We start from the raw sequence: 27410 nt of genomic DNA, 5'->3' as shown, positions 1-27410 counted from the left end.
CTTAATCGCCCGGTGGCAATAGCCCTCTTTTATACACTACTATATTTTCATTTTCTTACAGACATTCTTCCCCTCCCACAAAAACCGATCCCGCGCAAGCGGGTGGTCTTACCTTGCAAGTCGTAAGAACAGCCTCTTCGATCGCAACAGCAACTATCAACCTTCAGCTCCAAGACTTTCTCTCTCCTAGCAACGTTTCGAAGCTCTACAAGCTCCAAGACCTTGTCTCTGTCCTAACACCGGATCGAGGACCTCTGGACTCCCGTCCATCCTTTGTACTCACTCCTTTCTAGGAGCAAGGATTTTTATTTCTTCCTTGGTTGCTCATCCTAGAACACATCAATAGGACCATCAAAAGGATTTTAATGTATGGATAAGATTTGATAATAAAATAACGTTTGTTAAATCTTTATGATTTTCTTCCTCCCTCTAATTTGATAAAGAACCCAAACATAACCATTATCATTCTCATTAGACAGTGACGTGATATACTATAATAGTAGTTTCTTTGTTTTGTCCGAATGTTGTACCTATAAGTGATTTAAGCGCGTTGAGTATAGGTGTACATTTTGTCTTTATGATTGTGATGTGTTATTTGAATGGCATGGATGTATTGTATGCTACGTAAAAAATCTCGGGGGTGTGTGGTATAAGGATGTTCATAAAGGGGAGTAGTATGAGAATTGAGAAAAATAGGAGATAATCCAGTTGTTGTTTGCTGACGACACTGCTTGTAGCGGGATCAAAGGAGGAATTAAGGAAATTGATGACGGAATTTAGGAAAGTGTACGAAAGAAGGAAGTTGAAGATAAATGTGGATAGCAGTAGGGCTATGAGATGTACAAAGGGAAAATGTGGCAGCAAATTGGAAGCGAGTATTAAGGGAAAGATACTTGGGTGTGAATGTGGCGGGAAAAGGAGTGGAAGTGGAGGTCGAATGTAGATAGAGAGAAGCAAGTTGCCTTGGGGGGATTAAAAAGTGTAATGAGAAATAGACATTTGGGAATGGATGCTAAGAGGAGATTGTATGAAGGAGTGATTGTGCCGACAGCACTGTACGGGGCAGAAACATGGAACATAAGAGAGGAGGAGTTTGAATGTTTGAGATGAAATGTCTGAGAAGTATGGTAGGGATTACTAGTCTGGACAGAGTGAGAAACGAGGAGGAGAGCAAGGGTGGAAAGGGAACTGGGAGATAGGGTTGATGAAATACAGGTAGTCGTCGACTTACGACCGAGTTCGGTTCCGATAGACAGGTCGTAAGTCGATCTGGACGCAAGTCGGTCTATATGTATATACAGTTGAGGCATTGTGACAGGTTGGTGAAGGTGGGTGAGGAAGACATAAATCAGAGTCCAAGTTTATTTCTGACTAGTTTCGCACAAATAGGCTTCTTCAGAGAAATAATGTACATTATTTCTCTGAAGAAGCCTATTTGTGCGAAACTAGTCAGAAATAAACTTGGACTCTGATTTATGTCTTCCTCACCCACCTTCATATATATACAGTATATACAGTATTACCCTTTATATAATATATATATATATATATATATATATATATATATATATACACACACAAACACACACATACGCACACACATACATATATATATGTATGTATATATATATATGTATATATATATTTATATATATATATATATATTGTATATTTAGCATACTGAAATAATCTTAGTATCTTTGAACTATGTTGTATAGTATTTTTAACCTTTTTATAATTTCATCTGATTTTCTTTGGGAAACGTAGCCTAGGCCTAAGCATATTGAATAAAATCCTATCATCTTTGACCTATGATATTTAATACTGTATTTGTTAACCTTTGTATTATTTTACCATCAGACTTTCTTTAGGAAACGTATGCATACTGAATAAAATCTTATTATCTTTGAGCTACGTTGTTTAATATTCATTAACTTTTTATAATTTCCGTTAGGAAACGTAGCCTAGGCCTAAGCATACTGAATAAAGTCCTGTCATCTTTGACCTACAAATCCTTTTTTGTTGGTTACATTAAAATAATTGTAAAGCAAAATTAGGAAAAAATATTTCGAAACATTCTTTTCGTTTACGTACTGTACCGAAAATATTGTTATCGACAACAGACTAGGCATAAACAAAGTTTACTGCTACATTTTATTAATCGCAATACATAAAAATACAAAATGCTGTGCCGAACATTTTGTCATCGACAACAGACTAGGCATAAAAAAATACTGTTACATTTTATTAATTGCAAAACATAAAAATACAAAATGTAAGGCAAAATTAGGATTTTTTTATTTCAACAAAACACATTCTTATCGGCTGAAAGAAACCTGCACAGCGAAGCTATAGCGATAATCCCATACCACACTCCTGGTCATATGGCCATTTCCCGAAGGTTGAGTGTGGTTTGAATTTTCCGCCAAAATCATCGGAAATTTAAAATTCCCGGCTCTGTGCAGGCATGCGCATTGTCGACCCCACCTCCCCCTCCCTATCCCCTCCCTTCTTACCCGGCTAGCTCGAGCCGGGCGTCGCGTCACTTAGATCGCGGAAACGGGACGGAGTGGTTAACTCGCTGCCCACATGGGAGCAGGCGGTCCCGTTTCCTGCTGGTTAATCGTCTATTAGTTTTATCGCTTTCCGCTTGGCTGCTGGTTTGTCCCATTCTTAGACTTTGACCATATACGATCGCAATCCGTCCCCGTCTTCAGGCCGTCCGTGGTAAGAACCCGGGCCTCTCGGAAGACAGGGGGACGTGTCTTATGGTACGGAGGGTGGCGCCCCCCAGGGTCATCAGGCCTCTCGGCAGCACCATACCTCCGACCATCATCGGTCCTCTATTGCCTCACGGTTTGTTTCAGGCCCTAGGCGTAGACTTTGACCATATACGATCGCAATACGTCCGTCTCCAGGCCGTCCGTGGTAAGAACCCGGGCCTCTTTGAAGACAGGGGGACGTGTCTTATGGTACGGAGTGTGGCGCCCCCCAGGGTCATCGGGCCTCTCGGCAGCGCCATACCTCCGACCATCATCGGTCCTCTATTGCCTCACGGGTTGTATCAGGCCCTAGGCGTAGACTTTGACCATATACGATCGCAATACGTCCCCGTCTCCAGGCCGTCCGTGGTAAGAACCCGGGCCTCTTTGAAGACAGGGGGACGTGTCTTATGGCACGGAATGTGGCGCCCCCCAGGGTCATCAGGCCTCTCGGCAGCCCCGAACCTCCGGTCATCAATGGTCCTCTAACAGCCTCATAGCTTGCTTCGTCAGGCCCTAGGCGTAGACTTTGACCTTATACGATCGTAATCCGTTCCCCATGCGTCTTCGAGTCGTCCGTGGTAAGAATCCGGGCCTCTCTCGGAGGACAAGGGGACGTGTCCTATGATACGGAGGGTGACGCCCCGAGGGTCATCAGGCCTTGGCAGCCCCATACCTTCGACCAATAATGGTCCTTTAACGCCTTATAACTTTCTTTGTCAGGCCCTAGGCGTAGACTTTGACCTTTTCCACTCGTACTCCGTTCCCCATACGTCCTCAAGTCGTCCGTGGTAAGAACCCGGGCCTCTTGGAGGACAAGGGGACGTGTCTTATGATACGGAGGGTGGCTCCCCGAGGATCATCAGGCCTCGGTAGCCCCATACCTCCGAGCTTCAATGGTCTTCTAACGCCTCACGGCACCACCCTCCTTCCAGGTTTCTTAAGCAAAAAACCACCCAGCCCTTCTCATGAGCCACAGCCAACCTCTTATCAACTTCACTTGGCTTGAGTTTAAAGATGACTTACCTGATGTTCCACCCCCAAGTAAAACACAAAAGAACTTTAGACTTAGGGAGTCTAGTGTTAGTTAAAATGAGTATAAATTAGTTCAAAGAAACTACAATCATTTAGTGTAATGAGAAGAGGAAAATGTTTTAAATAGTACAGTTTAAGTTGGCGCAAAGTGCTAGGTATTACATATATAAAATGCCTTGACCTTAAAAAAAAAAAAAAAAGCAGGTCGAAATGGACATGACTTCTATTCAACTTAAGCTAATATATAGTCATGATGGTCAAGAATTTTACCATGTTGAAATTAATTTCAACGCTCACTGTAACTCAGATCGAAATGATCATGACTTTTCCTATTCAACTTAAGCTAATCTACAGTCATGATGGTCGAGAATTTTACCATGTTAAAATTAATTTCGACGCGCACTGTGACTCAGGTCGAAATGGACATGACTTTTCCTATTCAACTTAAGCTAATCTATAGTCATGATGGTCAAGAACTTTACCATGTTAAAATTAATTTCAACGCTCACTGTGACTCAGGTCGAAATGACCATGACTTTTCCTATTCAACTTGAGCTAATCTACAGTCATGATGGTCGAGAATTTTCCCATGTTAAAATTAATTTCGACGCTCACTGTGACTCAGGTGGAAATGGACATGACTTTTCCTATTCAACTTGAGCTAATCTACAGTCATGATGGTCGAGAATTTTACCATGTTAAAATTCATTTCGACGCTCACTGTGACTTAGGTCGAAATGACCATGACTTTTCCTATTCAACTTAAGCTAATCTGTAGTCATGATGGTCAAGAATTTTACCATGTTAAATTAATTCAACGCCCACTGTGACTCAGGTCGACATGAACATGACTTTTCCTATTCAACTTAATTTAATCTACAGTCATGATGGTCGAGAATTTTACCATGTTAAAATTCATTTCGACGCTCACTGTGACTTAGGTCGAAATGAACATGACTTTTCCTATTCAACTTAAGCTAATCTGTAGTCATGATGGTCAAGAATTTTACCATGTTAAACTAATTCAACGCCCACTGTGACTCAGGTCAACATGAACATGACTTTTCCTATTCAACTTAATTTAATCTACAGTCATGATGGTCGAGAATTTTACCATGTTAAAATTCATTTCGACGCTCACTGTGACTTAGGTCGAAATGAACATGACTTTTCCTATTCAACTTAAGCTAATCTGTAGTCATGATGGTCAAGAATTTTACCATGTTAAACTAATTCAACGCCCACTGTGACTCAGGTCAACATGAACATGACTTTTCCTATTCAACTTAATTTAATCTACAGTCATGATGGTCGAGAATTTTACCATGTTAAAATTCATTTCGACGCTCACTGTGACTTAGGTCGAAATGAACATGACTTTTCCTATTCGACTTAATTTAATCTACAGTCATGATGGTCCAGAATTTTACCATGTCAAAATTTATTTCAACGCTCACTGTGACTCAGTGATGTCACGGTATGATAAGATGACGTCATTATGTGATAAATTGACGTCACCATGTAGTCCTATGACGTCAATTTGTGTCCCTGTGACGTCACGAGACGATCCTATGGCGCCATGATCAATCCGGTGACGTCACAGTATAATCACATGATGTCACTAGGTATTAAACATATAGAAGTCCGCTTGTGGGTGATGAAACATCACAAATTGCCATAGCACAGTATTGGATGAAGACGCTCGCCACGGGCTTCGAGGACTTCCCGCGGGAAGACTTGGGGTGAGTTGGATACATACCGAGGGTCCAGGCCCGTCTTCGTGGGAGACGCTCAGGGAACGTCTTCACCCAGGACGAAGCCTCTTGACTAACGCCCACGGACGAGGTCGCTCGGAAACGAACTTGGCCTCGCATACTCCCTTTCGGTTTCTCGCTTACCCCGAGGATCTTCACGAAACTAGTGAGAGTGGTAGGCGTACGTTGGACGGAAGCAAGCGTCTCCACACTCATGTTCCTAGACGGCTAGTTGATGCATTTGCCCACCGGGGAGGGTGCATCGGCCGACATCTCAGTGGCTCTGAGTGTGTTGGCGGACGTGGAGTTCGGGGTGGACTGGGACGGGTCTGCCCTTGCTCCCACACAAAGACTTTATTGGCTCGGGATTGAGTGGGACACAGTCAGCGTCCTTCGGGTGCTCCCCTGCGCCAAAAGAGCGTGCTTCTCTCACACGTCCTCCCTCCTTCGGTGGCGGGGGGGGGGGGGGGGGGGCCTCAACTTCGCGACCCCGGCCCTTCCACTGAGCCGCTTGGGGCGCCGACGGCTGGTACGGGAGGTCGACAGGAGCATACTGCTCCTCCCGCGTGACCTGCCCGGGCCGATACCCTCAGCACTCCACAGGTTGTTGCGTCCCTGGCTTCGGTCGGGGGCCCTACGCCGGTCGCTCTATCCAGGTTTCAAGAGATCTACGTAGTGTAGCAACTACGCCCACAAGTGTTCGAGTCGTTCTCCCTCCGCTACGGCACCCCAGAGGTGGACCTGTTTGCCTCCCCAAACACGACCCAGCTCCCCCTTTACCTCACCTGCATCCAAAGGACACGCACAGGAGGCCCAGACGCCTTCACGGAGGACTGGAACAGCTGGAGGTACGTATTCATTTTCCTCCTCCAGCGACACTAGTCCTCCTGAAGGTGATGCAGACCCTCAGATCCTTCAAGGGTCAGGTCCTCCTGATAGCTCCCTACTGGCCAACCCAGCCGTGGTTCGGGGAGCTAATGAGATGGGGCCCTTCTCTCCTTCTACTGGGGTCAGCCTGCCTAGCCAACAGCCTTACCGCGCCTCTCCAAGCGTCACTCCAACTTGATAATTGGAGTTTCTACGGGGAGCTCTCAGCCAACTCTTCTCTACAGAGGCAGCAGACAAGATGCTCAGAGCTCACCTTCCGTCCTCAGTGCGACAGTGTGGGTTCTGCTGACGGAGATTCCGGAACTGCCTTCGGAGACGCGCGATGGTGACCATCTCCGCCAGCATGGTTCCGGACTTCCTGACTTGGCTGGCTACCTCCACCAACAGGGCACCGGCGACTATCTTGCCTCACTATACAGCCCTCACTGATCCGCTACGCTTTGGCATGAACATCCGAGTGCCACAGAGGGCGTGAACCCTCCTAATGAAGAGGATCAGCGCCTCGAGAGAGCCGAGACATCAACCGGTCCTGGCCTGGTCCTTGCATCGTGTTCTGCAGTACCTGGCGTTCGAAAGGGCCATTATGGAGGAAGAACACTTCCCTCGACGCGTCGCCTTTCTGCTCGCCTTGACTACGGACTACAGGGCTTCACAGCTGGCGGCAATCACCCGCCACCCGTCCGTCTCCAAACTGGAGGAGGACAGCTCGGCCCTAACCCTCTCTCCATCACCAACATTCCTGGCCAGGAACGGCCGAGCGGACGACATGATCGGCCCTCTCAGAATACAATCCTTCCGGGAGGGAGGACGCCCACATCCACTGCGCCCGGTCCGTGCGTTCGAAGACTACGTGGACCACACGGAAGAGATTTCTGAGGATCATCTCTTCTACAACTCGAAATTTAGGATTCCCGTAACCCCGATGTCCCGGGCGCACCTGCCCTTCCGCTTTTTGGGAGAGAGCCGACCCGGGCCATGCCCCGCACGCCCACAGCATCAGGGACTTTGTGGCATCGCTGGAGTTTCTCCGCACCCACTCTGTGGAGCGGGTGCGGGACCTAGGGACTGGACATCGACGACTCCCTTGGGGACACGGTGTCTCTACCACTCGGTCGCCCCTGTCCCATGTGTCGCCATGGAAACGGCTCCACCCCTCTCATCTCAAAAAAGTGGAGGGGGCAAAGGGCGACCGAGGAGTGGGGAGGGGCCAGGAACCGTTGAACAGGATACAAATTTCGTATAATTTACGCATTGTGTGAACAGTGCAATGTTGTGCATGTCACATTCTTCGGCGTGGGTACTTGACGTTTCTTTCTCCCCTCTACTGAGTGATAAAATGAATAAGTCTCCCATAGGAAAGACACACGTAATAACGGTTTGATTCAGGCTTCACCTCTCCTCCCACCTGTCCTCGTCTCATGCATAGCTTCGCTGTGCAGGTTTCTTTCAGCCGATAATATTTCTTTGTCGCGGCTCGTGCCGCTTAAATTGTTCTTATCGGCTTAAGAAACCTGCACAGATTTAGGGTCCCTCCCTCCTCCCACAGGCGAAGCCTTCGTTTCTCATTGAAGTGACGCGACGCCCGGCTCGAGCTAGCCGGGTAAGAAGGGAGGGGATAGGGAGGGGGAGGTGGGGTCGACAATGCGCATGCCTGCACAGAGCCGGGAATTTTAAATTTCCGATGATTTTGGCGGAAAATTCAAACCACACTCAACCTTCGGGAAATGGCCATATGACCAGGAGTGTGGTATGGGATTATCGCTATAGCTTCGCTGTGCAGGTTTCTTAAGCCGATAAGAAGAATTTAAGCGGCACGAGCCGCGACAAAGAAATATTTTCCGAACATAATGTTATCGACAACAAACTAGCCTAGGCATAAAAAGTTTGTTATATTTTATTAATTGCAAAACATACAAAAATACAAAATGCAATGCAAAATTAGGAAACATTTTACTTCAAACAAACAAAATGAAAGAATATTTAGCTGGCTGGGATGCTGACGCTGCCGGCAGCCTGCAAAAACTATCGTACTCGCGTCTCGCAGCGTGAGGAGTAATGTACTGCACTGCCAGGTATAACATTGCAATTCTATTACTCTATATGTTAGATATTATTGCACCATCTCGTGGTTGTAAAGTCGCATAGGTCGTAACTCGACGACTACCTGTAGTATTGGGATGGTTTGGACACATGGAAAGAATGAAAGATTAATAAAAGAGATGTGGAAGGCAGAGGTAGATGGATGGGGTAAAAGGGGCATTGGGAAAGGAATGTCTGTTAAGGAAGGAAGGGAGAAGACAGAAGATAAGAGTGAGTGGAGAATAGTTGTGTATACATGATGCTGTTATGCATGGAAGGGAGTTGGTGGGGGATAGGGGTGAAGGATTATGTGTGAATGATATTTTGACGCAGCCCGAAGGGAATTCTCCCAGTCTTCTTTTTTTCTGCATGAAGGGAAGGAGAAGGGGGGATCGTCGGTTAAATTAAGTGGCCTTGCTGTGGATGTGTTGTGTCTTGCTACATTGGTTCTGACCCAGGGCACTGGGTGACATGCAGGGATGACCCGTCATCCAGGAGGAGCCAGGATAAGAGGGAGGGAGGGGGTAAATGTGAGTGGAGTATGTGGGGATGGAATGGGTGGGACTGATTTTTTTCTATCTCCCTTGTAAAGAGAAAAAAGTTGTTGATATATGTACGTACTGTCCAATTGGTGAGAACTATCCCCGTGTATTGTTGGGGCTATTTTGAGTGTGCAGTGAACCAGGTGTTGAGCGTATCGAGGTATGGTTGCAGTATTCCGCGTTCCGATGAATACAAGTAATTGTTTTGTCGTATGCGTAAGAAGATATTTGTATTTCTAGGGTGTGGGTATATCGTGCATGTATAGATTAAAAAGTGTGGGGGATAGGACGGAACCCTGTGGTATTATGTTCCTGAAGTTTCTGCTGTGATGGAGGTGATCATGGTGGTGGTGATGATGATTGTGTCTTGATGTGATGCGATGATTATGATGATGGTGATGTGATGGCGATGGTGATGTGATGACATTGGTGATGTGGTGGTGGTAGTGATGTGGCGGTGGTAGTGATGTGGTAGTGTTAGTGATGTGGTGGTGGTGATAGTAATGGTGATGGCGATGTGATCTGCCGGTGGTGGTGATGTGCGGTGGTGATGTGACGGTGGTGGTGGTGTGACGGTGGTAATTTTTACGTAATTGATACATATTATTTTCTATTACACTCATGATATACTTTTACTAGTTACCAAACTGGCTAAATATATAATAAAGTATGTCTAGAGGTGTTTTGCCTGTATGGTGTATAGTCCGGAGGTATTTTGTCGGATCCCTTATATGAGCTCTCATCGGCGAAGGTAATAGCTGTCGATCATGAATCCATCGGCGTCATAGTGCAAGGGAAGAGCCTTTTTTTCTTCTACTGTCGCCCATTGCTGCACCACTTGATAGTCGAATCTTTCAGCATTCCGGCCATGCTTTGTACACGTACTGTACAGTACCTGTTTACAAATTAGAATATGTTATGAGTCGGCTATCAGTTAGTAAACATTAAAAGAATCGACGTGTATCCTATGCACACATTAGAATAGATATATAAATGATAAACCTTTATTATATCAAACTTCTTAGCATTTGTATCACCATACCATGTAAAAAAAAAAAAAAAAAAAAATCACGAACTTGTCCTGTCTGGTGCACCTACAAAGTTATCATACAATATATTTTTTATGCAACGCACAACACTAGATTTCCCTAATTCAATCATTCAATCTCTTTATTCCGCTGCATCAATACTGTGGCAATGGATAGATAAATAATAAGGATAAAAATTTACATTGTCAAATTTCATTCAACACGGTTTCCTGATTTGTTCGTATGTGATATAGATGACTTCATATTAGGAACTTTTTAATATAAGGGGTTTGGGAGTTTAAATACCAAAATTGGACAAATTCCATATTATGACACACCTTGAGATTGCTTATTCAGTAATAATTGTAATCTTATGTAGGGTAATATTGCTTCCAATTATGCACTAATAAAATCTTCAGTTACTTTCGAACTAACAACAGGAGAAACATGGCTACAGCGGGTGCAAGTCTGGAGGGTCTAATCCGTAAGAATTTTGTATATTTTAGGTTTAGTCAGTGTCCAGTAAGAATAATAGTAGATTTTTAACATTTGTGTTATAACTGATGTAGTAGCAGCGTATGATGAGTCGGATTGTTGTTGAGAATGTCGTGTATGGAGCTATCAGCAAATTAGTTTTGGGATGATGTTATTTTCTTGTAAATGAAAATATTTATGTTAGATTGATAGTTGTAGGGATTATTGTATTGGGATATCACCAGAATTTTGACAGGAGTCACATTACCAGGTTAAACACTTCTGACTTCGGATATATACCAGGGGTTTATACAACAAAATGATGTGTTATGACGGAAAAAGTTTATTTTGTTTTAGAATGGCAAGGACAGTTTTCTAAGTGAGGGCTTCATAACTTACAGCCTGGGCAAGGAATATAACTCTTAGTGAAGAATAGACTTACTATGTAGGAGGCTGCATGTCATGAAGGCAACTAATTGAGTTGGTACCTGCATGCCTGGGAATTTTAAAGAGAACTGGGATCAACAATGGTTACCTGCAAGTGGTGGTCCTGTAAGACCCATGATCTGCTTGCCATTCATCTCCAAAACTTGTAAACACCTTTACCACCATCTGAAAATGCAACTTGAAAGGGTTGACATTTGGTCTCTGGACCAGGCCCAATACATTTTTCCAGTAATTTTTACTATTTCAGAGAGCTGGCAGGTGGTAAATGGCCCCTTCCTCATATTACTATGAGCTGACATCATAGAAACAGTTCTATGCTAATATATAAGGTTTTGCACACCTATGCAATATATCAATACAAAATTAAATATTAATTTGGTAAATATATAATCAATGCAATATATGCTATTCTTGGCAGAAATCAATAACAAAAGACCCTTGCTAAAAGCAGTAAATTTTTGGAAGTACCTATGCAATATAGCATAAGGAAATTAAATATTAATTTTGTATATTATGATACATCCTCATAATTACAGTTTTCTTGGTGGAAGTCACTAATAGAAAAGGTTGCTTAAAGTGATACACAAACATAGCTGCTGGGGCTGTGTGAGATGCCATCTTTGTTTTGATAGATGTGGTGATAAAAGAAATTAAAGTATGATAAATTTGTCCATTCTAACATAACCTTCATTGGTATTTTTCTTAAAAGTGCACACATACGTGATATAACATTAGAAAATTAATTATTAATTTTGTAAATTATAATAAATCAAAGTAATATACGTTTTTCTTGGCGGAAATCAATAATGAAAAATCCTTGCTATAAGTAAATATGCTACAGAACAAAGCTGCGAGCAAAGCCTCGAGATGCCATGTCGTCTGTCCAGTCCAGTAAGTCAGTTAAACAATGGCTTTCACATTGTACACCGGGTGTTCTCCAACTCCAGGTGACATTATAAGCACCATTACAAAGACAATAGGGCTTCCTTCAAGCTATGCAACAACTCTATTCCCCACAGGCTGATCGAGTACTTAATCAGGCCATCAGCATCTATGACAACAACGACTTGGATGATCTTTAGAATTACAGGTACCGCATTACTAATACAGCTTGGGTTATGTATGTTAGATTAGAAGAATTGATCATCCCTTCATTTCCTTGACCTCAGCATCTATCAAAACAAACATGGCATATCATTCACCTGCCACAACTTCGTTCGTTAGTAAATAAGTTTTAGGAACTTTTTTGTTATTAATTTCTACCAAGAAAAATGCATATTATGTTGATGTATTATAACTTACAAAATTAATTATTACTTTTCTATTGCCATATCACATAGGTGTACACTTCAAAAAATTTACCCCTGCATTTAGTAATGCAATACCTGTAATTCTATAGGTCATCAGGGTCATCGTCATCGTCAGGGATGTTGATTGCCGGTTTTGGTATCATACCTGATCAGACTGTAGGGTATACAGGAGTTGCATAGTTTTAAGAAATGCATGAATCTCAGCTCCATAGCACTGTTTTAAAAATATGTACCACGTGAGGTACTGACAGAAGTACTGAGGGCATATTCCAGATCCTATAGTCACAGCTTCATTCAATAGTGTAGAATACTTGCTTTTAGCGGGACTGGAAAGACAACATGGTGTCTTGGCCTTATGATTGCAGCTTCATTTGGTAGTGTATTTACTTTTATTTTTTTTATTTTTTTTTTTATTTTTTGCCAAGAAAAACATAAATTATGGTGATGCATTATAATTTTAAAAATTAATATTAAATTTTCTAATGCTCTATCATGTAGATGTGCACTTCCAAAAAAATACTAAAAGCAAGTACAGGTATACAACCCTTTATCCAAAATCCTTGGGGCCAACTGCATTTTGGAATTTTGGATTTTTTGGATTTTGGAACAAATCCTAGCTGTCCCAGTAAAGTTTGGGCAGCATCCCACATAGGCTACAAACATTTTTATTATTGCAGAAACATGTAAATACTCAAATGGTTGGGATAAATAAAGACTTTGGTATTATTTCAATTGATTTATGAATAGTGAGATAATCAAAGTCCTGAATAATGAAACAGTGGGGATAACTTAAGGGGGTACGCAACACCTGGAGGTCATTTTCTAAACTATTTAGAGTAAAGAGCTGAAACTTCTCAGGTAAATAGGTATCCATGTTGCCTACATTTTAGGTGAAACAGAATGATGTATGTACATATGTACACATGTACGTATACCAGTAGCGACATTTAAAAGTGCACAGCACCATAATACGTGGACCAATTTGTTTTATATTTTGGCTATGATTAGTCAGTAGGCACACCTAGGGCCGGTCATTGAGTAATTGAACAATTTCCTTTATACTTTTGAATACAGGCATTTCAATTTTGATGTCCGGCAATAATCGTGATTTTTTTTTTTTTTTTTTTTGTCTTGTTTCCATTATTACTCCGAACTCTTTCATCCTATTCAAAATATGCGAACAATTGGCCCTAGCAGTTACTAAAAGTAATATTCCCTGTAAGTTTCATCTAAATCTGATGTATTTTAGATTTTTTATGATTAAAAAAAAAAAGTAAAAAAATATCGAACGGAGATATGGCAACTTGAAATATAGATATATCTGTACCTTGCTTATAGTTTCACCAATTTGACTGATTTTTTCATGGCTTAATTCTTATTATATAATGAGTAAGTACAGTAAAAATCATCAACATATTTTAATTATAAGAACTTTAAATACTGAAAAACTAAAGTATAAGTATATCACAGTAGTGACGACGCACAGACGACACCATCATATAATTTGCTTTTTTGCACCTTTGGCGGTTTCTTCATATGAAACCTCACTGCTGGGGGTCTTCAGGGTATCTAAATCATTGGAAAGAGGTTTATTTTCCAGCAGTGGGCGCCTTCTCTTTCCTCATCAGATTCCCCTCACCAATCTATGTTGGTAGGGCACCCCCTCCAGCATCATATGATGTCCCTTCTTCTCTCTTCTTCCTGTATAGCCTTGATCTTTTTCCTCTTGCTTTCTTCTTTGGATTTAATCTTCCTCTTTGAATTGTTTAGTCTAATGTTGTCCTTTACCTCTGTCACTGTCACAGAGGTGCAGGTGAGGGCGGTGGTGGAGTGAGAGGTGGTGAGGTCTTGGCTAGTCGTCTTTGACTGCTTGGCATCTTTAATTGCTGTTTTTTGTCATTGTGGATGTTCTTTTGTTCTTTTTGCTACCCATGATGACTGTACTAAAGAGTAATATGTACTAGCTAAAGTAATAGATTGCAATGAGAACTCATGAGACATGCGCACTTTTCCTTTCAGAGCTAGCCGGTAACTGACGCTTAGCTTCGCTCAAAGTTGGCAAAACTTCTCCCTCCACCTTCCTCCCTTCCCCCCCACCATCGTACTGGCCATTGAAGCACTGGGCGAGCGTAAATTCAATCAAATTTCAACGTTATTCGATGCGCCTGAAGGTCCTAAATGGCACGCCTCTGTCTAGTGTGGGTTGCGCCTTTAACTCTGTCCCTTTAAACCTCACCAAGACCTTTAAATTGCGCGCGGCTGGAAAATTGTTTGTCGGGATTTATTTCTAAATGGTATACGAACATTTTGAACACAGTTTTGAAAAATGCCATATCTTGACCAAATTCACCCCCCCAGGTGTCGCGTACCCCCTTAAGCCATAGATACACAAATTTGAATCATACACAAAATTGTAATATTTCTGCAGGAAAATGTATAAATATCCACACCTAGTTGGAATAAAGAAAGTCAATGGCATTATATTTTAACTACATGTTACAGTAATAAACTTGTAAATGACGGAATAAAATAAATGAAAATAAAGTCACTAATATTCATGTTCAAACATCATCAGGATGCTTTCAACAGGAACAGGATTTTTGAGTAACATCTTTATACGAAACCTGTACAAAAATGATTATTCACACTTACGTAGGATAAAGGAAAACTATAAATGTTGTTACATTTTATAGAGACTTATATGCTACAGTAATAAATTGGTAAATGATGTAACAGAATAAATTAAAGTTGATAATATTAGCACATTCACAAACATAAGTACATATCAATTAAGTTACAGGAGGCAATGGGCTGCAACTTTTAAGCACACATACACATGGCCACAGCACCACATACACTGCGGTGCAGAAGGTTTTACATTTGGCAGAAAATGGCAGTGTACCTGCCAAGTATAGTCAAGTCACCCAAGTGTCAGTGTCAAATCAGATCAATGGTGCCTTAGAATTCGAATATAATTTGTTCTAGAAGGCTATTCAAATGCTAAGACAATAACTGAAATTCCAGGGAAATACATATACCAAAGGCCTTTTCCCCCATACACAAGAGGTAGCCAAAAAACAAAGGCATAGAAACCACTCCCACCCATTCCATCCCCTACACACTCCACTCCCCTCTACCCCTTTCCCTCCCTCTCATCTTGGCGCCTCCTGGATGATGGGTCATCCCTGCATCTTCTCCACTGCCCTGGATCAGAAGCAATGTCGCAACACACAGCACATCCACAGCAAGGCCGCTTCATTAATTTGGCGACCCCCCTCCTCTGTTCCCTCATATAGAAAAGGAGAAAACAGGGAGAAATCCCTTCAGGCTGCATCAATTTATTTCATACATACTCCCTCACCCCCTATCCCCCACCCACTCCCCCTCATGTGTCACAGCATCATACATACACAACCATTCTCCATTCACCCCTGTCTTCTCTCCTCCCCCATCCTTCCTCAGCAGACATTCCCCTCTTTTCCAGTGCTCCTTTTTATCTCATCCTAGGTCGCCCCCTCATGTTCACTTCTTCCACCTCTGCCTTCCACACCTCTTTTACTAATCTTTCTTCACTCATTCTTTCCATGTGCCCAAACCGTCCCAATACTCTTTCATCAACCCTATCTCCCAACTCCCTTTCCACCCCCGTTCTCCTCCTCACCTCATTTCTCACACTATCTAGCCTAGTAACCCCTATCATACTTCTTCAGCATTTCATCTCAAACACATTCAAACTCCTTTTAAATTATTAGTTCATCAAGTTTTTAATATCCTGATTTCTTAGTATATTGTTATACCCAGTTTCTCTCTACATCTAAACCTTTTCCTAATGGTCTTCTTTCTCTTGCAAGCCCTGATAAAGCATAGTTGTCCCACCTTTGAGTTGACTTTGGGGGTATTATTCAATTTTATATATATATATATATATATATATATATATATATATATATATATATATATATATATATATATATATATATATATCACCCCCAGTGGTGAATCAACTCTGCTCATGTCCAATCTTCTCTTCATTGGTTCATTTTTCCTTTTTTCTTTTCCTTCCTCCATTTTGTGCATTAATACACAAAATCAAACAGGATACTTATTTCTCCATAGTGGTCACTTGAAACACACAGCTTCTTCATTAAACACAACTTAGGCATTTCCTTGTTCTTGGTGAAAAAGCGCTGATTTGAGCTTGCTGCTAGCCTTCCGTTCACACCAGCATTGGTGCTCAATGTGTGTGTGTGTGTGTATTTACCTAGTTGTATTTTACAGGATGAGAGCTATGTTCATAGTGACCCATTTTCGTATCTCTCCACATCCAGTTTATTCTTAAAATCGTGTATAGTTTTGGCATTCACTGTTTCTCTGTTCAGTTTGTTCCAGACATTAATCACTATGTGGGAAGCTATTCTTTTTCGGGTCTCTTCTATAAATGTCCTTTAGTTTCTTTTCATGTCCTCTTGTTTCTTTAATAAGTCAATTCTATCAAAGATTTCCATCCCTTTTATAATTCTGTAAATGGTCAATAAATCACCTCTTTCTCTTCTCTGTTCCAGTGTTGACAGATGTGGTTTCTCCAATCTTTGTTCATATGTCAGATTTGTCAGTGTAGGTGCCATTTTTGTCACTGCTCTTTGGATTCTTTCTAATTTTCTTATGTATTTCTTTGTGCTGGGTGCCCACAATGTTGCAGCATATTCTAGTTTAGGTCTTATCAGTGTAACCACTATTTTTTTAACCATCTTGTCTATGTAGTCGAAGGCCAAGTTTTCATATTGTATTTATGTTCCGATATTCTTTTATTCTTTTATAAAAATATCGGAACATAAATATGATATGAAAACTTACAGTATACCTTTGTTAGACATAGATACGATACAGGCCACAATGCTGACTGGAATAATATGATTATTAACCCTGGACAGGTAGCGTGGACATTCTCCCGGTACAGGTAGCATGGTGTCATATCTGTTACTTTCACTTTGGGCGCATATACCCAGTTACCATTATGCCCTTCTTTATTTATTTTTTTATAGTTCACTAATATGAATACTTTACTTTCTACTTGTGAAGGAGAAAAAAACGCTGAATATAAAAATAACACTTTACTTATATGATTACGAAAAAAATGGTAAAAATAGACATTTGGTCAAATAACAGGCACTGTACACTTTAGAATACTAAATTCCACTAATAAGTTTTCTTGAAAGTAGAAGAGTTCCTGAGTTGATTGGTGTAAAAACATTGTTGATTGGAGTAAAACTGCAAAATCTGTAAAGAAAAGAAAAAGCAGTTAATTTTTTTATGTACAAAATCACTAACATTTTTGGTGTGAAAGGAAGGCTATATCTATAGTAGTAATACTTATTAGATCTGGATGAAATTTTCCAGAAGTCATCTATAATGACCCTAGATGATGACAAAACCTTACAAAATGATATTTAGTGACTATAAACAAAAATAAAAAAGGCTTAGTTTCAATGTAACCCTTACTGTGCACAATTTATGTAAAAGAAAGGCATATTTAGAGTACTAATAATTGATGGATGTGCATGAAATTTTGCAAAAGTAATCTACAATGGCCCTAGATGAGGGTAAAAATTTTAAAAATTATATTTAGTAAGTATAAACTGGTACAAAAAATCATTCGTGAAACTTACGACGCGCGATGGCACTGGTCACAGATGTAGTTGCCATGCGAGTTACATGCAGGTTTATGGCACTTTGCACACAGAAGCTTGGTCCTGGCATTAGAAGAGGAAGGGCAGAGAGGGCATCTGACTCAAAAGTCACTGTAGAAGGCTTCTCTTCATCGCTACTCATGAAAAGGGCCTGCAAATTCTCCTCCTCTGTCAGGCTTCTCTTTGCCATGCTGAAATCTGATAATAGAAAAAAATTGAAAATTAGAAATTAGCCTCAAAATCACATTTTCGCTGCCCTCCTATCCAATATGGTGATTGGTACGGGTAGCTACACCATTCACTGATATTTTCCGATAAACACAACAAAATTATTTCACTAAGTAATAATGCAGTAATGTAAAATGCAGAACTTTTGCAATTGCGTGACTTACCCGAGTAACGGTAGCGTGGTGTTAGATATGCACCATTTACAACTTTGGAGGGCGATAGCGGGTGAAGGTGGTGGAGCAGAGGTGACACATGTTGCTTCCACTGAGGTCGGTGAATGACTAACAGTCCCTGAAATACAAGCGAGATCATGCTAGGCATCTATGCGCAGAAACAAAAAAAAAAAGAGTTTTGCGTGGCGCCTTGGTGCGGATCTGACACAACGCTACCTGTCCAAGGTTAAATATGAAAACCATACAATGAAGTGTAGATGTTTTGAATCTGCTTTTATATCTCTCATTGATAATATAAATCAAAACAATGGATTTTTTACAATTAATAAACCTTTAGCAATTTTAATAACAAAGTAACAAGCAATTTATGCCAATTGTGCTTACACCAGTTTCATGTTCTTTTCTCCCCACAAGCTCAGGTTATATAAGGAGTCAGATGTTTGTCCACAATGTTATTTCTGAAGAAGCCCTGCTGGGCGAAATGTTAAATACATTGGATCCCATACTCTGTGTTTGGTTTCTCTCCTACAGTTGTATACAGCATTGTTTTCAGTTGCTTAGTTGTTAATATGATGTGGTAGGTTAAAGAAAGGAAATACTTATTATAGAGTATTCTTATTAGTAAACTCATAATAGGCATCTGCTAGACATGGTCGTAAGTATGTAAATATCATTCATCCTTAATTAATTTATCAAACTCTTCCACAAATGCCTTAGCTGCAGGCTCATCACTGCTAGCAGCCTCACCTTTCGACAACACGTGGTGAACCTGGTAATGCTCTCGAAAGCTACAAAACCACCCAGCACTTGCTATGAATTCATGTGAAGCATATTCTCCACCTGCATGTTCTTTCAACATGCAAAATTAACTTGTAGCCTTTGCACTGCTTGCAATATCACTTTCACATTTCTTTGCCTATTATCTTCCAACCACATGTATAGCAACTTTTCCATCTCTACCATAACTGTCGTACACGATGCCGGGCTGCCACAACTATCTTAAGCGCTGTGCTGCCAGACATATACAGTAAACTCATAATAGGCATCTGCTAGACGTGGTCATAATTCATGTATGTCATAACTCGGATAGTGACTGTATTGGTACGGGTTGTTGAGGTCGCATCAATGGTCATGGGGGACAAATAGGTTGTTTGAGGTGAACGATAACTTCTGGTAGTTGGGTACAAGATAGTGGATGATGTTTCTTCAATAGAGAAAATAACAGAGTTGAGTCACTCTTAGTCCAGTAGCAATCTGGAAAATGTCTAATACAATTCAAGAAATACATGAAGGCTTTGCACTTCATTTTGGAGATGGGTTGTAGTTGTGGTCCAAAGGTCTTATTTAGCAAAGTTGTCATAATCGACGAATGTAGAAAAAATTCTGTGTAGATTCAGATGGGCCCTGGGCTTCAGGTCCTTTTCTTGTTTTCTCTTTTTTGTTTTGCTCTGTAGTGCCTCTCAGTAATCTCCCTGCTTCTCTATTGCTTCTGGGTTGTTCTCTGCATTGCCCATTATATACCCTGTGAATGGGAGCCAACATTTCAAAACATGGAAAAAACATCTGTAAAGAGGTTGTTTGAAGATTTTCAGCCAATGGGAAATTGGAGTGAACTTTTCCCTCCAAATTATGATACATTTCTCAGCTTGGCATTTTGTGACAATATGTAATGGGCTCATTCCAACTGACTAGTGTTGTACAATTCTTAAACATTTCAAGTGTACATATACATTATAGAATATACATACATATACCAAGGCTTTTCCCCCTTACAAGGGATGTAGCCAAAAAGAAAAAGGCATAAAATCATTCCCACCCATTCCATCCCTAATTACAGTCCACTCCCTTCCACCCTCCCTCTTATCTTAGCACCTCCTGGATGACGGGTCATCCCTGCACCCTGTCCACTGCCCTGGGTCAGAAGCAGTGTCGCAAGGCACAGCACATCCACAGCAAGGCCGCTTCATCAAATCGGCGACCCCCCCTCTCCATCCCCCCATGCAGAAAAGGAGAAGATGGGGAGAAATCTCTTCAGGCTGCGTCAAATTTTGCTCACACATACTACCTCACCCCCCATCCCCCCACCCATTCCACCTCATGCATCACAACATCATCCATATACAACCATTCTCCATTCACCCCTGTCTTCTGTCCTCACCCGTCCTTCCTCAACAGCCATTTCCCTCTTCCCCAAAGCCCCTTTCACCCCATCCATCCATCTCATCCTAGGACGTCCCCTCATGTTCACTCCCTCCACATCTGCCTTTCATACCTCTTTTACTAGTCTTTCTTCATTCTTTCCATGTGTCCAAACCATCCTAATGCTCTTTCATCAACCCTATCTCCCAACTCCCTTTCCACCCCTGTTCTCCTCCTCACCTCCTCATTTCTCACTCAATCCAGCCTAGTAACCCCTATCATACTTCTCAGACACTTCATCTCAAACACATTCAAACTCCTTCTCCCTTTCTCTCTTATGTTCCATGTTTCTGCCCCATACAGTGCTGTTGGCACAATCACTCCTTCATACAGTCTCCTCTTAGCATCCATTCCCAAATGTCTATTCCTCATTACACTTTTTAATCCACCAAGGCATTTACTCGCTTTTCTCAATCTACATTCTACCTCCAAAATTATAACATACAAAGGATTACAAAGGCAAAGCATGCCGACAGGAGACCTTTTGATCCATATCTAGGTCGGATGCAAAAAAAAAAAAAAAAAAAAAAAAAAAAAAAAAAAAAAAAAAAAAACGACCTACTCGGTTAACGACAACTCGGAGTAACAACGGGCTTTATGACATTCGTTTAACGTAAATCTCCCGAAGTTACGACGTCGTGTACGATAATTAAGTTGGCTGAGGCAAATTTGTATGATGTTATAAATGAACTTAAACGGTGGATATTACTTGTGAGGTAAAGTGTTCTGAAGCTTAGGTCTACATTACCATCATGCAAGCTGAAAAAACTACATGGGGTACAGTATATACCGGTAGTGGTAAATTTTTAGTTTCGACCAAGGGCGCAATATAGCAATAGAAAATTAATTATTAATTTTGTAAATTATAATGTATCAACGTAATATGCAATTTTGTGAGCGGAAAAAATAGGTGCTAAAACAAATTTCGTAAGTAACGAAGTCATGTCGGACGAATGGTACACCATGTTTGTTATGATAGATGCCGATGTCGAAGAAATGAAAGGATGATAAATCCGTCTAACCTAAACTAAACTAACCTAACCTGTGTTTGATAAATCATTACCTGCAAATTAAATGTCATCCGGCTCGTCCTCGTGAGAGACGTTGGCAGACGACAAGATGGCGTCCCGAGCCTATGCTACCGACTTTGTTCATTAGCATATTTTCTTGTAGCATGGTATTTTTTACTTTCATTTCCGCCCACAAAATTGCATATTACGTTGATACATTTTAATTTACAAAATTAATGATTAAATTTCTATTGCTATATTGCGTCCATGGTCGAAACTAAAAAAATACCCCAGTATTCAATATGGAATGTCAGCATACGCGGATTTGGTCATATACGGTTGTCACGAATCTAGGCTCTATGTTTGAGTTTATACATTGAATCGAGACTTAGGATTCGAGTAGTTCCTTCAATCTAGAATATTAGATTCAAAACGTAGCCTTGTTTTGGATATTCTTTCTCTTCGCGGGGATAAAGAAAAGCAATGGAAAAAGCAAAGGGAATAGATTTTCTAGCACAGTATAAAAGTATAAATATAAATATCTCTTACCAATGTTGAGCAAGAACAGAGTGCGGTGCAGGAACGGGGTGGGGTAAGGACCACTGCTCCCCTTCTTATATACACAGACCGCACGACACCAGCGCCATAGCACAGGTGCCAACATGTACTTAATTAATTTATCCTAATTCTATTTACCCAACTCCACACTTCCACCATTTCCTTTATTCTTGTGTGGAGAGGGCTCACAAAATAATTTCTACCTGATACCTTAATTCTACAATGTAATGTGACTTTATATGTTGGCTCTACGTCGCCGCCTGGTTTTGGCGTGCGTGCCCCTTGACCTGATATCGGTGAGGTCACCGATTTCGTACTCCTCCGCTGACACATTCGCGCGCACTTCTTGTCCATAGAGTCCCTGCGCACAAAGGGGCTCATTGTTTCTCTTGGATCCGGGCTCCTTCGCTACAACGTATTGTCATGGTCGGGGTATCGTGAACGTGGCCATGACATATATCCCCCTTTCGCCGGAAAAAATGATCAGGCCTGTGAAACGGGGTCTGAGCATTTTATGTCGGGACGTGATAAGGCATCAGCTACCACATTAGACTTTCCTGGAATATATTTTACTGTTAAATTGTAACCTTGGAGAGCTATCGCCCATCTAGCCAGCCTATCATTTTTAGTTTTACCTTCTATGATATATTTCAATGGATTATGATCACTAAGGATAACTACTTTTCTATCTAAGAATACATGGAATTTCTTAAGGGCTAATACAAGGGCAAGAGCTTCCTTCTCAATGGTAGAATACCGTGTTTGGTAGTCCTTGAGAACCTGAGACATAAATGAGATGGGCCTCATGACGCCATCCTTCTCTTGCGCAAGCATGGCACCTACAGCTACTTTGCTGGCGTCGCAAAATATAATAAAGGTCTTACCATAGTCGGGCAATTAAGACAGGACCTCTAGAGAGAAGTTTCTTGCACTCCTCAATGGCTGCATTTGCGCCTTCATTCCACCTGAAAGGATTACAAGAGAGCATGCGGGTTAAAGGAGCAGCCACATCCGCGAGGTTTGGACAATACCTGCGGTAGAATCCCAGCATGCCAAGGAATCTTCTGACGCCTCGTCGTGTCTTCGGAACCTGGAACTCCACTATATCCTTGATCTTGGCTTCCAATGGTGTGATGCTGTTTTGGCCCACTTGATGTCCCAGGTATTCGATAGAACTTCTCCCAAATGAGCTCTTCTTCATGTTCACGGTGAGGTGGGCCTGTGCTAATCTGTCAAACAACCCCTGCAGCCTGTACAGGTGATCAACCCACGTGTCGGAAAACACAACGATGTCGTCCGAATAGGCTCTGACACCTGGTAATCCCTCGACAAGCCAATTCACAAGGCGCTGGAAGGATGCACCACTATTTTTCATTCCGAAGGGGGTGACAGTATACTGGAAATGCCCATGGGGTGTGACGAATGCAGATATCGTGCGGGCCCTACTTGTAAGGGGAATCTGGTGATACCCTTTCATCAAATCTAACTTCGAAAGGAAGTGGGCTGTAGCAACTTCCTCAATGAGGTCATCAATTCTAGGGAGGGGATAAGGATCGGCCTGGGTGACCGCATTTACTTGCCTGTAATCCATGCATAGCCTCCACTCACCTCCGGGTTTTGGTACCAATATGGCCGGTGAGGCCCAGGGGCTAGTACTAGGCTCCACCAATCCTTGGGTCATGAGCTGTTGAACTTCTTCCTCCATGATTTTCTTCTGGGGCGACAATCTGTATGGCGCATGTCTCACTGGTTTGGCACCATCTTCTAGTATGACGTCGTGATGGATTGCTTGGGTAACACTGGGGCATGGGGAAAATACCTGGATGTGCTCGCGGAGTATTGCTCTAACTTCTTCCCGCATCTCTCCCTCCAATGACGACAAGGATTTCTCCAATGCCTCATTGTTATCTGATCTGTATAAAAGTATAAATATATATATCTCTTACCAATGTTGAGCAAGAACAGAGTGCGGTGCAGGAACAGGGTGGGGTAAGGACCACTGCTCCCCTTCTTATATACACAGACCGCACGACACCAGCGTCATAGCACAGGTGCCAACATGTACTTAATTAATTTATCCTAATTCTATTTACCCAACTCCACACTTCCACCATTTCCTTTATTCTTGTGTGGAGAGGGCTCACAAAATAATTTCTACCTGATACCTTAATTCTACAATGTAATGTGACTTTATATGTTGGCTCTACGTCGCCGCCTGGTTTTGGCGTGCGTGCCCCTTGACCTGATATCGGCGAGGTCACCGATTTCGTACTCCTCCGCTGACACATTCGCGCGCACTTCTTGTCCATAGAGTCCCTGCGCACAAAGGGGCTCATTGTTTCTCTTGGATCCGGGCTCCTTCGCTACAACGTATTGTCATGGTCGGGGTATCGTGAACGTGGCCATGACATATATCCCCCTTTCGCCGGAAAAAATGATCAGGCCTGTGAAACGGGGTCTGAGCATTTTATGTCGGGACGTGATAAGGCATCAGCTACCACATTAGACTTTCCTGGAATATATTTTACTGTTAAATTGTAACCTTGGAGAGCTATCGCCCATCTAGCCAGCCTATCATTTTTAGTTTTACTTTCTATGATATATTTCAATGGATTATGATCACTAAGGATAACTACTTTTCTATCTAAGAATACATGGAATTTCTTAAGGGCTAATACAAGGGCAAGAGCTTCCTTCTCAATGGTAGAATACCGTGTTTGGTAGTCCTTGAGAACCTGAGACATAAATGAGATGGGCCTCATGACGCCATCCTTCTCTTGCGCAAGCATGGCACCTACAGCTACTTTGCTGGCGTCGCAAAATATAATAAAGGTCTTACCATAGTCGGGCAATTAAGACAGGACCTCTAGAGAGAAGATTCTTGCACTCCTCAATGGCTGCATTTGCGCCTTCATTCCACCTGAAAGGATTACAAGAGAGCATGCGGGTTAAAGGAGCAGCCACATCCGCGAGATTTGGACAATACCTGCGGTAGAATCCCAGCATGCCAAGGAATCTTCTGACGCCTCGTCGTGTCTTCGGAACCTGGAACTCCACTATATCCTTGATCTTGGCTTCCAATGGTGTGATGCTGTTTTGGCCCACTTGATGTCCCAGGTATTCGATAGAACTTCTCCCAAATGAGCTCTTCTTCATGTTCACGGTGAGGTGGGCCTGTGCTAATCTGTCAAACAACCCCTGCAGCCTGTACAGGTGATCAACCCACGTGTCGGAAAACACAACGATGTCGTCCGAATAGGCTCTGACACCTGGTAATCCCTCGACAAGCCAATTCACAAGGCGCTGGAAGGATGCACCACTATTTTTCATTCCGAAGGGGGTGACAGTATACTGGAAATGCCCATGGGGTGTGACGAATGCAGATATCGTGCGGGCCCTACTTGTAAGGGGAATCTGGTGATACCCTTTCATCAAATCTAACTTCGAAAGGAAGTGGGCTGTAGCAACTTCCTCAATGAGGTCATCAATTCTAGGGAGGGGATAAGGATCGGCCTGGGTGACCGCATTTACTTGCCTGTAATCCATGCACAGCCTCCACTCACCTCCGGGTTTTGGTACCAATATGGCCGGTGAGGCCCAGGGGCTAGTACTAGGCTCCACCAATCCTTGGGTCATGAGTTGTTGAACTTCTTCCTCCATGATTTTCTTCTGGGGCGACAATCTGTATGGCGCTTGTCTCACTGGTTTGGCACCATCTTCTAGTATGACGTCGTGATGGATTACTTGGGTAACGCTGGGGCATGGGGAAAATACCTGGATGTGCTCGCGGAGTATTGCTCTAACTTCTTCCCGCATCTCTCCCTCCAATGACGACAAGGATTTCTCCAATGCCTCATTGTTATCTGATCTGTCCAAATTATAAGAAAATGTTAGATCTTCAATATCTGAGTCAAGACTTCCCTCAGTTTGTCCTGTCTCAATTGCACCAATTGCCTCTTTTTCTATTTCCCCTTTAAATTCCTTTAGGAGGTTAATATGTGCTTGCTGTATCCCAGATCTTCTCATTGGATTTCTCAGTACATAGTTGTGACCCCCTTTTCTTTCGAGCACCTCAAATGGTCCCTCATATTTTGGATGCAATGAGTTTCTCTGAGGGGACAGTACAAGCACATATTCTCCTACCTTTAACTCCCTCCTAACTGATTTCTTATCATATTGGTTCTTATAACTTCCCTGCGCTACTTCAAGGTTTTTCTTTGCTATCTGTCTGATTCTTCTTAGCTTTTCGAAGTTGTTACCTACTAATTTAGTATATTGGATACCTCCTTCTGGAGTTTTTGACAATAGCTGGTCATACAGGGAAGCGAGGGGCTCTCTTGGTGCCCTGCCAAACATTAAGTAAAATGGAGAAAAACCTAAACCCTCATGGACAGTTATTCTGGAGGCATAGAGTAACAAGTCTATGCCTTCATCCCAATCTTTTTGGAATTCTAAAACAAAGGCTCTAATCATACGTTTTAAGGTTCCGTGGAACCTTTCGAGACTCCCCTGGCTCTGGGGGTGATATGCTGAAGCGATTATGTGTTTTATGTTGAAGCCTTCTAGGGCTCCCCTGAATATCCCACTTAAAAAATTGGTGCCCCTGTCACTCTGTACCTCCCGAGGCTTGCCCATCTTACTGAAATAAGACATCAGGGCCTTGGTGATTGTCCTGGCCTTAATGTTGGAGAGAGGTATCCACGTTCACGATACCCCGACCATGACAACGGTAATTTCAGGAACCTAACCACCGTAAATAAAGCTTTAATGTACTGTATAAAAGAGGGAAAATACACGAAAATAAAGACACATGTATTGCTGGACATTGTACATACAGTACATGTACGTATATGTATACACTTTCGCTTAACGACCAATTCGGTTAACGACGGCGCGCTGGTCCCAATTGTCGTCGTTAAACGAGGAGTACCTGTATATTCATGCAAGGTGTGCCTGAAAATTACAACCAGGAGACTTGATTCACACAGGGCATGACACAACACAACAACAGGGTTCTGTTCACGTTAAGGACATGACAGTTTGCTTGTCTGTTTCAGGGTTGGGTGACTTCTTATTGTGATTGCTGAGTGAGAGTATGATGTAGTACTGTTGGATAATGTAATGCTGTTAAGTGTCTTGTACATTTTTTTGGTATTTGTTTTGTGATTAAGAGTGTTGCTTGCCAATTGAATGTTTTTTGTTCGTGTACTTTGTCTATCTCGATATTAAGTCTTGT

At 42.0% G+C, this 27410-nt stretch overlaps 2 protein-coding genes across 12 annotated transcripts in view; one reads left to right on the top strand and one right to left on the bottom strand.

Moving 5' to 3' along the window:
* The first annotated feature begins 10521 nt into the window (after positions 1-10521).
* Positions 10522-27410, top strand: part of Gga (ADP-ribosylation factor-binding protein Gga) — a 251519-nt gene continuing 234630 nt past the window's right edge. For 9 of the 11 annotated variants that reach the window (XR_012966271.1, XM_076182998.1, XM_076183004.1 and 6 more), the window contains exon 1: positions 10522-10572. Coding sequence is in view for 9 of the 11 variants with exons in the window: in XM_076182998.1 (XP_076039113.1) it covers positions 10536-10572 (37 nt within the window). In the remaining 2 variants the exon portion in view is untranslated. Of the gene's footprint in view, positions 10573-11308; positions 11339-27410 lie in introns of those variants that run through there. The other 2 variants (XM_076183002.1, XM_076182999.1) reach the window with 2 other exon arrangements.
* LOC143019879 (uncharacterized) lies at positions 16400-19427 on the bottom strand. The gene is made up of 2 exons (XM_076175858.1): positions 18399-19427; positions 16400-18204 (listed from the first exon to the last, which is right to left on the bottom strand). The coding sequence occupies exons 1-2, from the start codon at positions 18553-18555 to the stop codon at positions 17969-17971; spliced, it is 393 nt and encodes a 130-aa protein (XP_076031973.1). The 5' UTR covers positions 18556-19427; the 3' UTR covers positions 16400-17968.

This window comes from Oratosquilla oratoria, chromosome 3, assembly GCF_046742065.1.
Source record: "Oratosquilla oratoria isolate Oo_2021 chromosome 3, ASM4674206v1, whole genome shotgun sequence".
Classification (NCBI taxonomy): domain Eukaryota; kingdom Metazoa; phylum Arthropoda; class Malacostraca; order Stomatopoda; family Squillidae; genus Oratosquilla; species Oratosquilla oratoria.
This window is presented reverse-complemented; position numbering and strand designations above follow the sequence as displayed.

Bases quoted from the DNA above. Each gene is read 5' to 3' on its own strand.
- LOC143019879 (XM_076175858.1), bottom strand. From the start codon at position 18,555: ATGCCTAGCATGATCTCGCTTGTATTTCAGGGACTGTTAGTCATTCAC. The intron at 18,205-18,398 runs GTAAGTCACGCA...TTCTATTATCAG, and splicing joins ACCACGCTACCGTTACTCGG to ATTTCAGCATGGCAAAGAGA.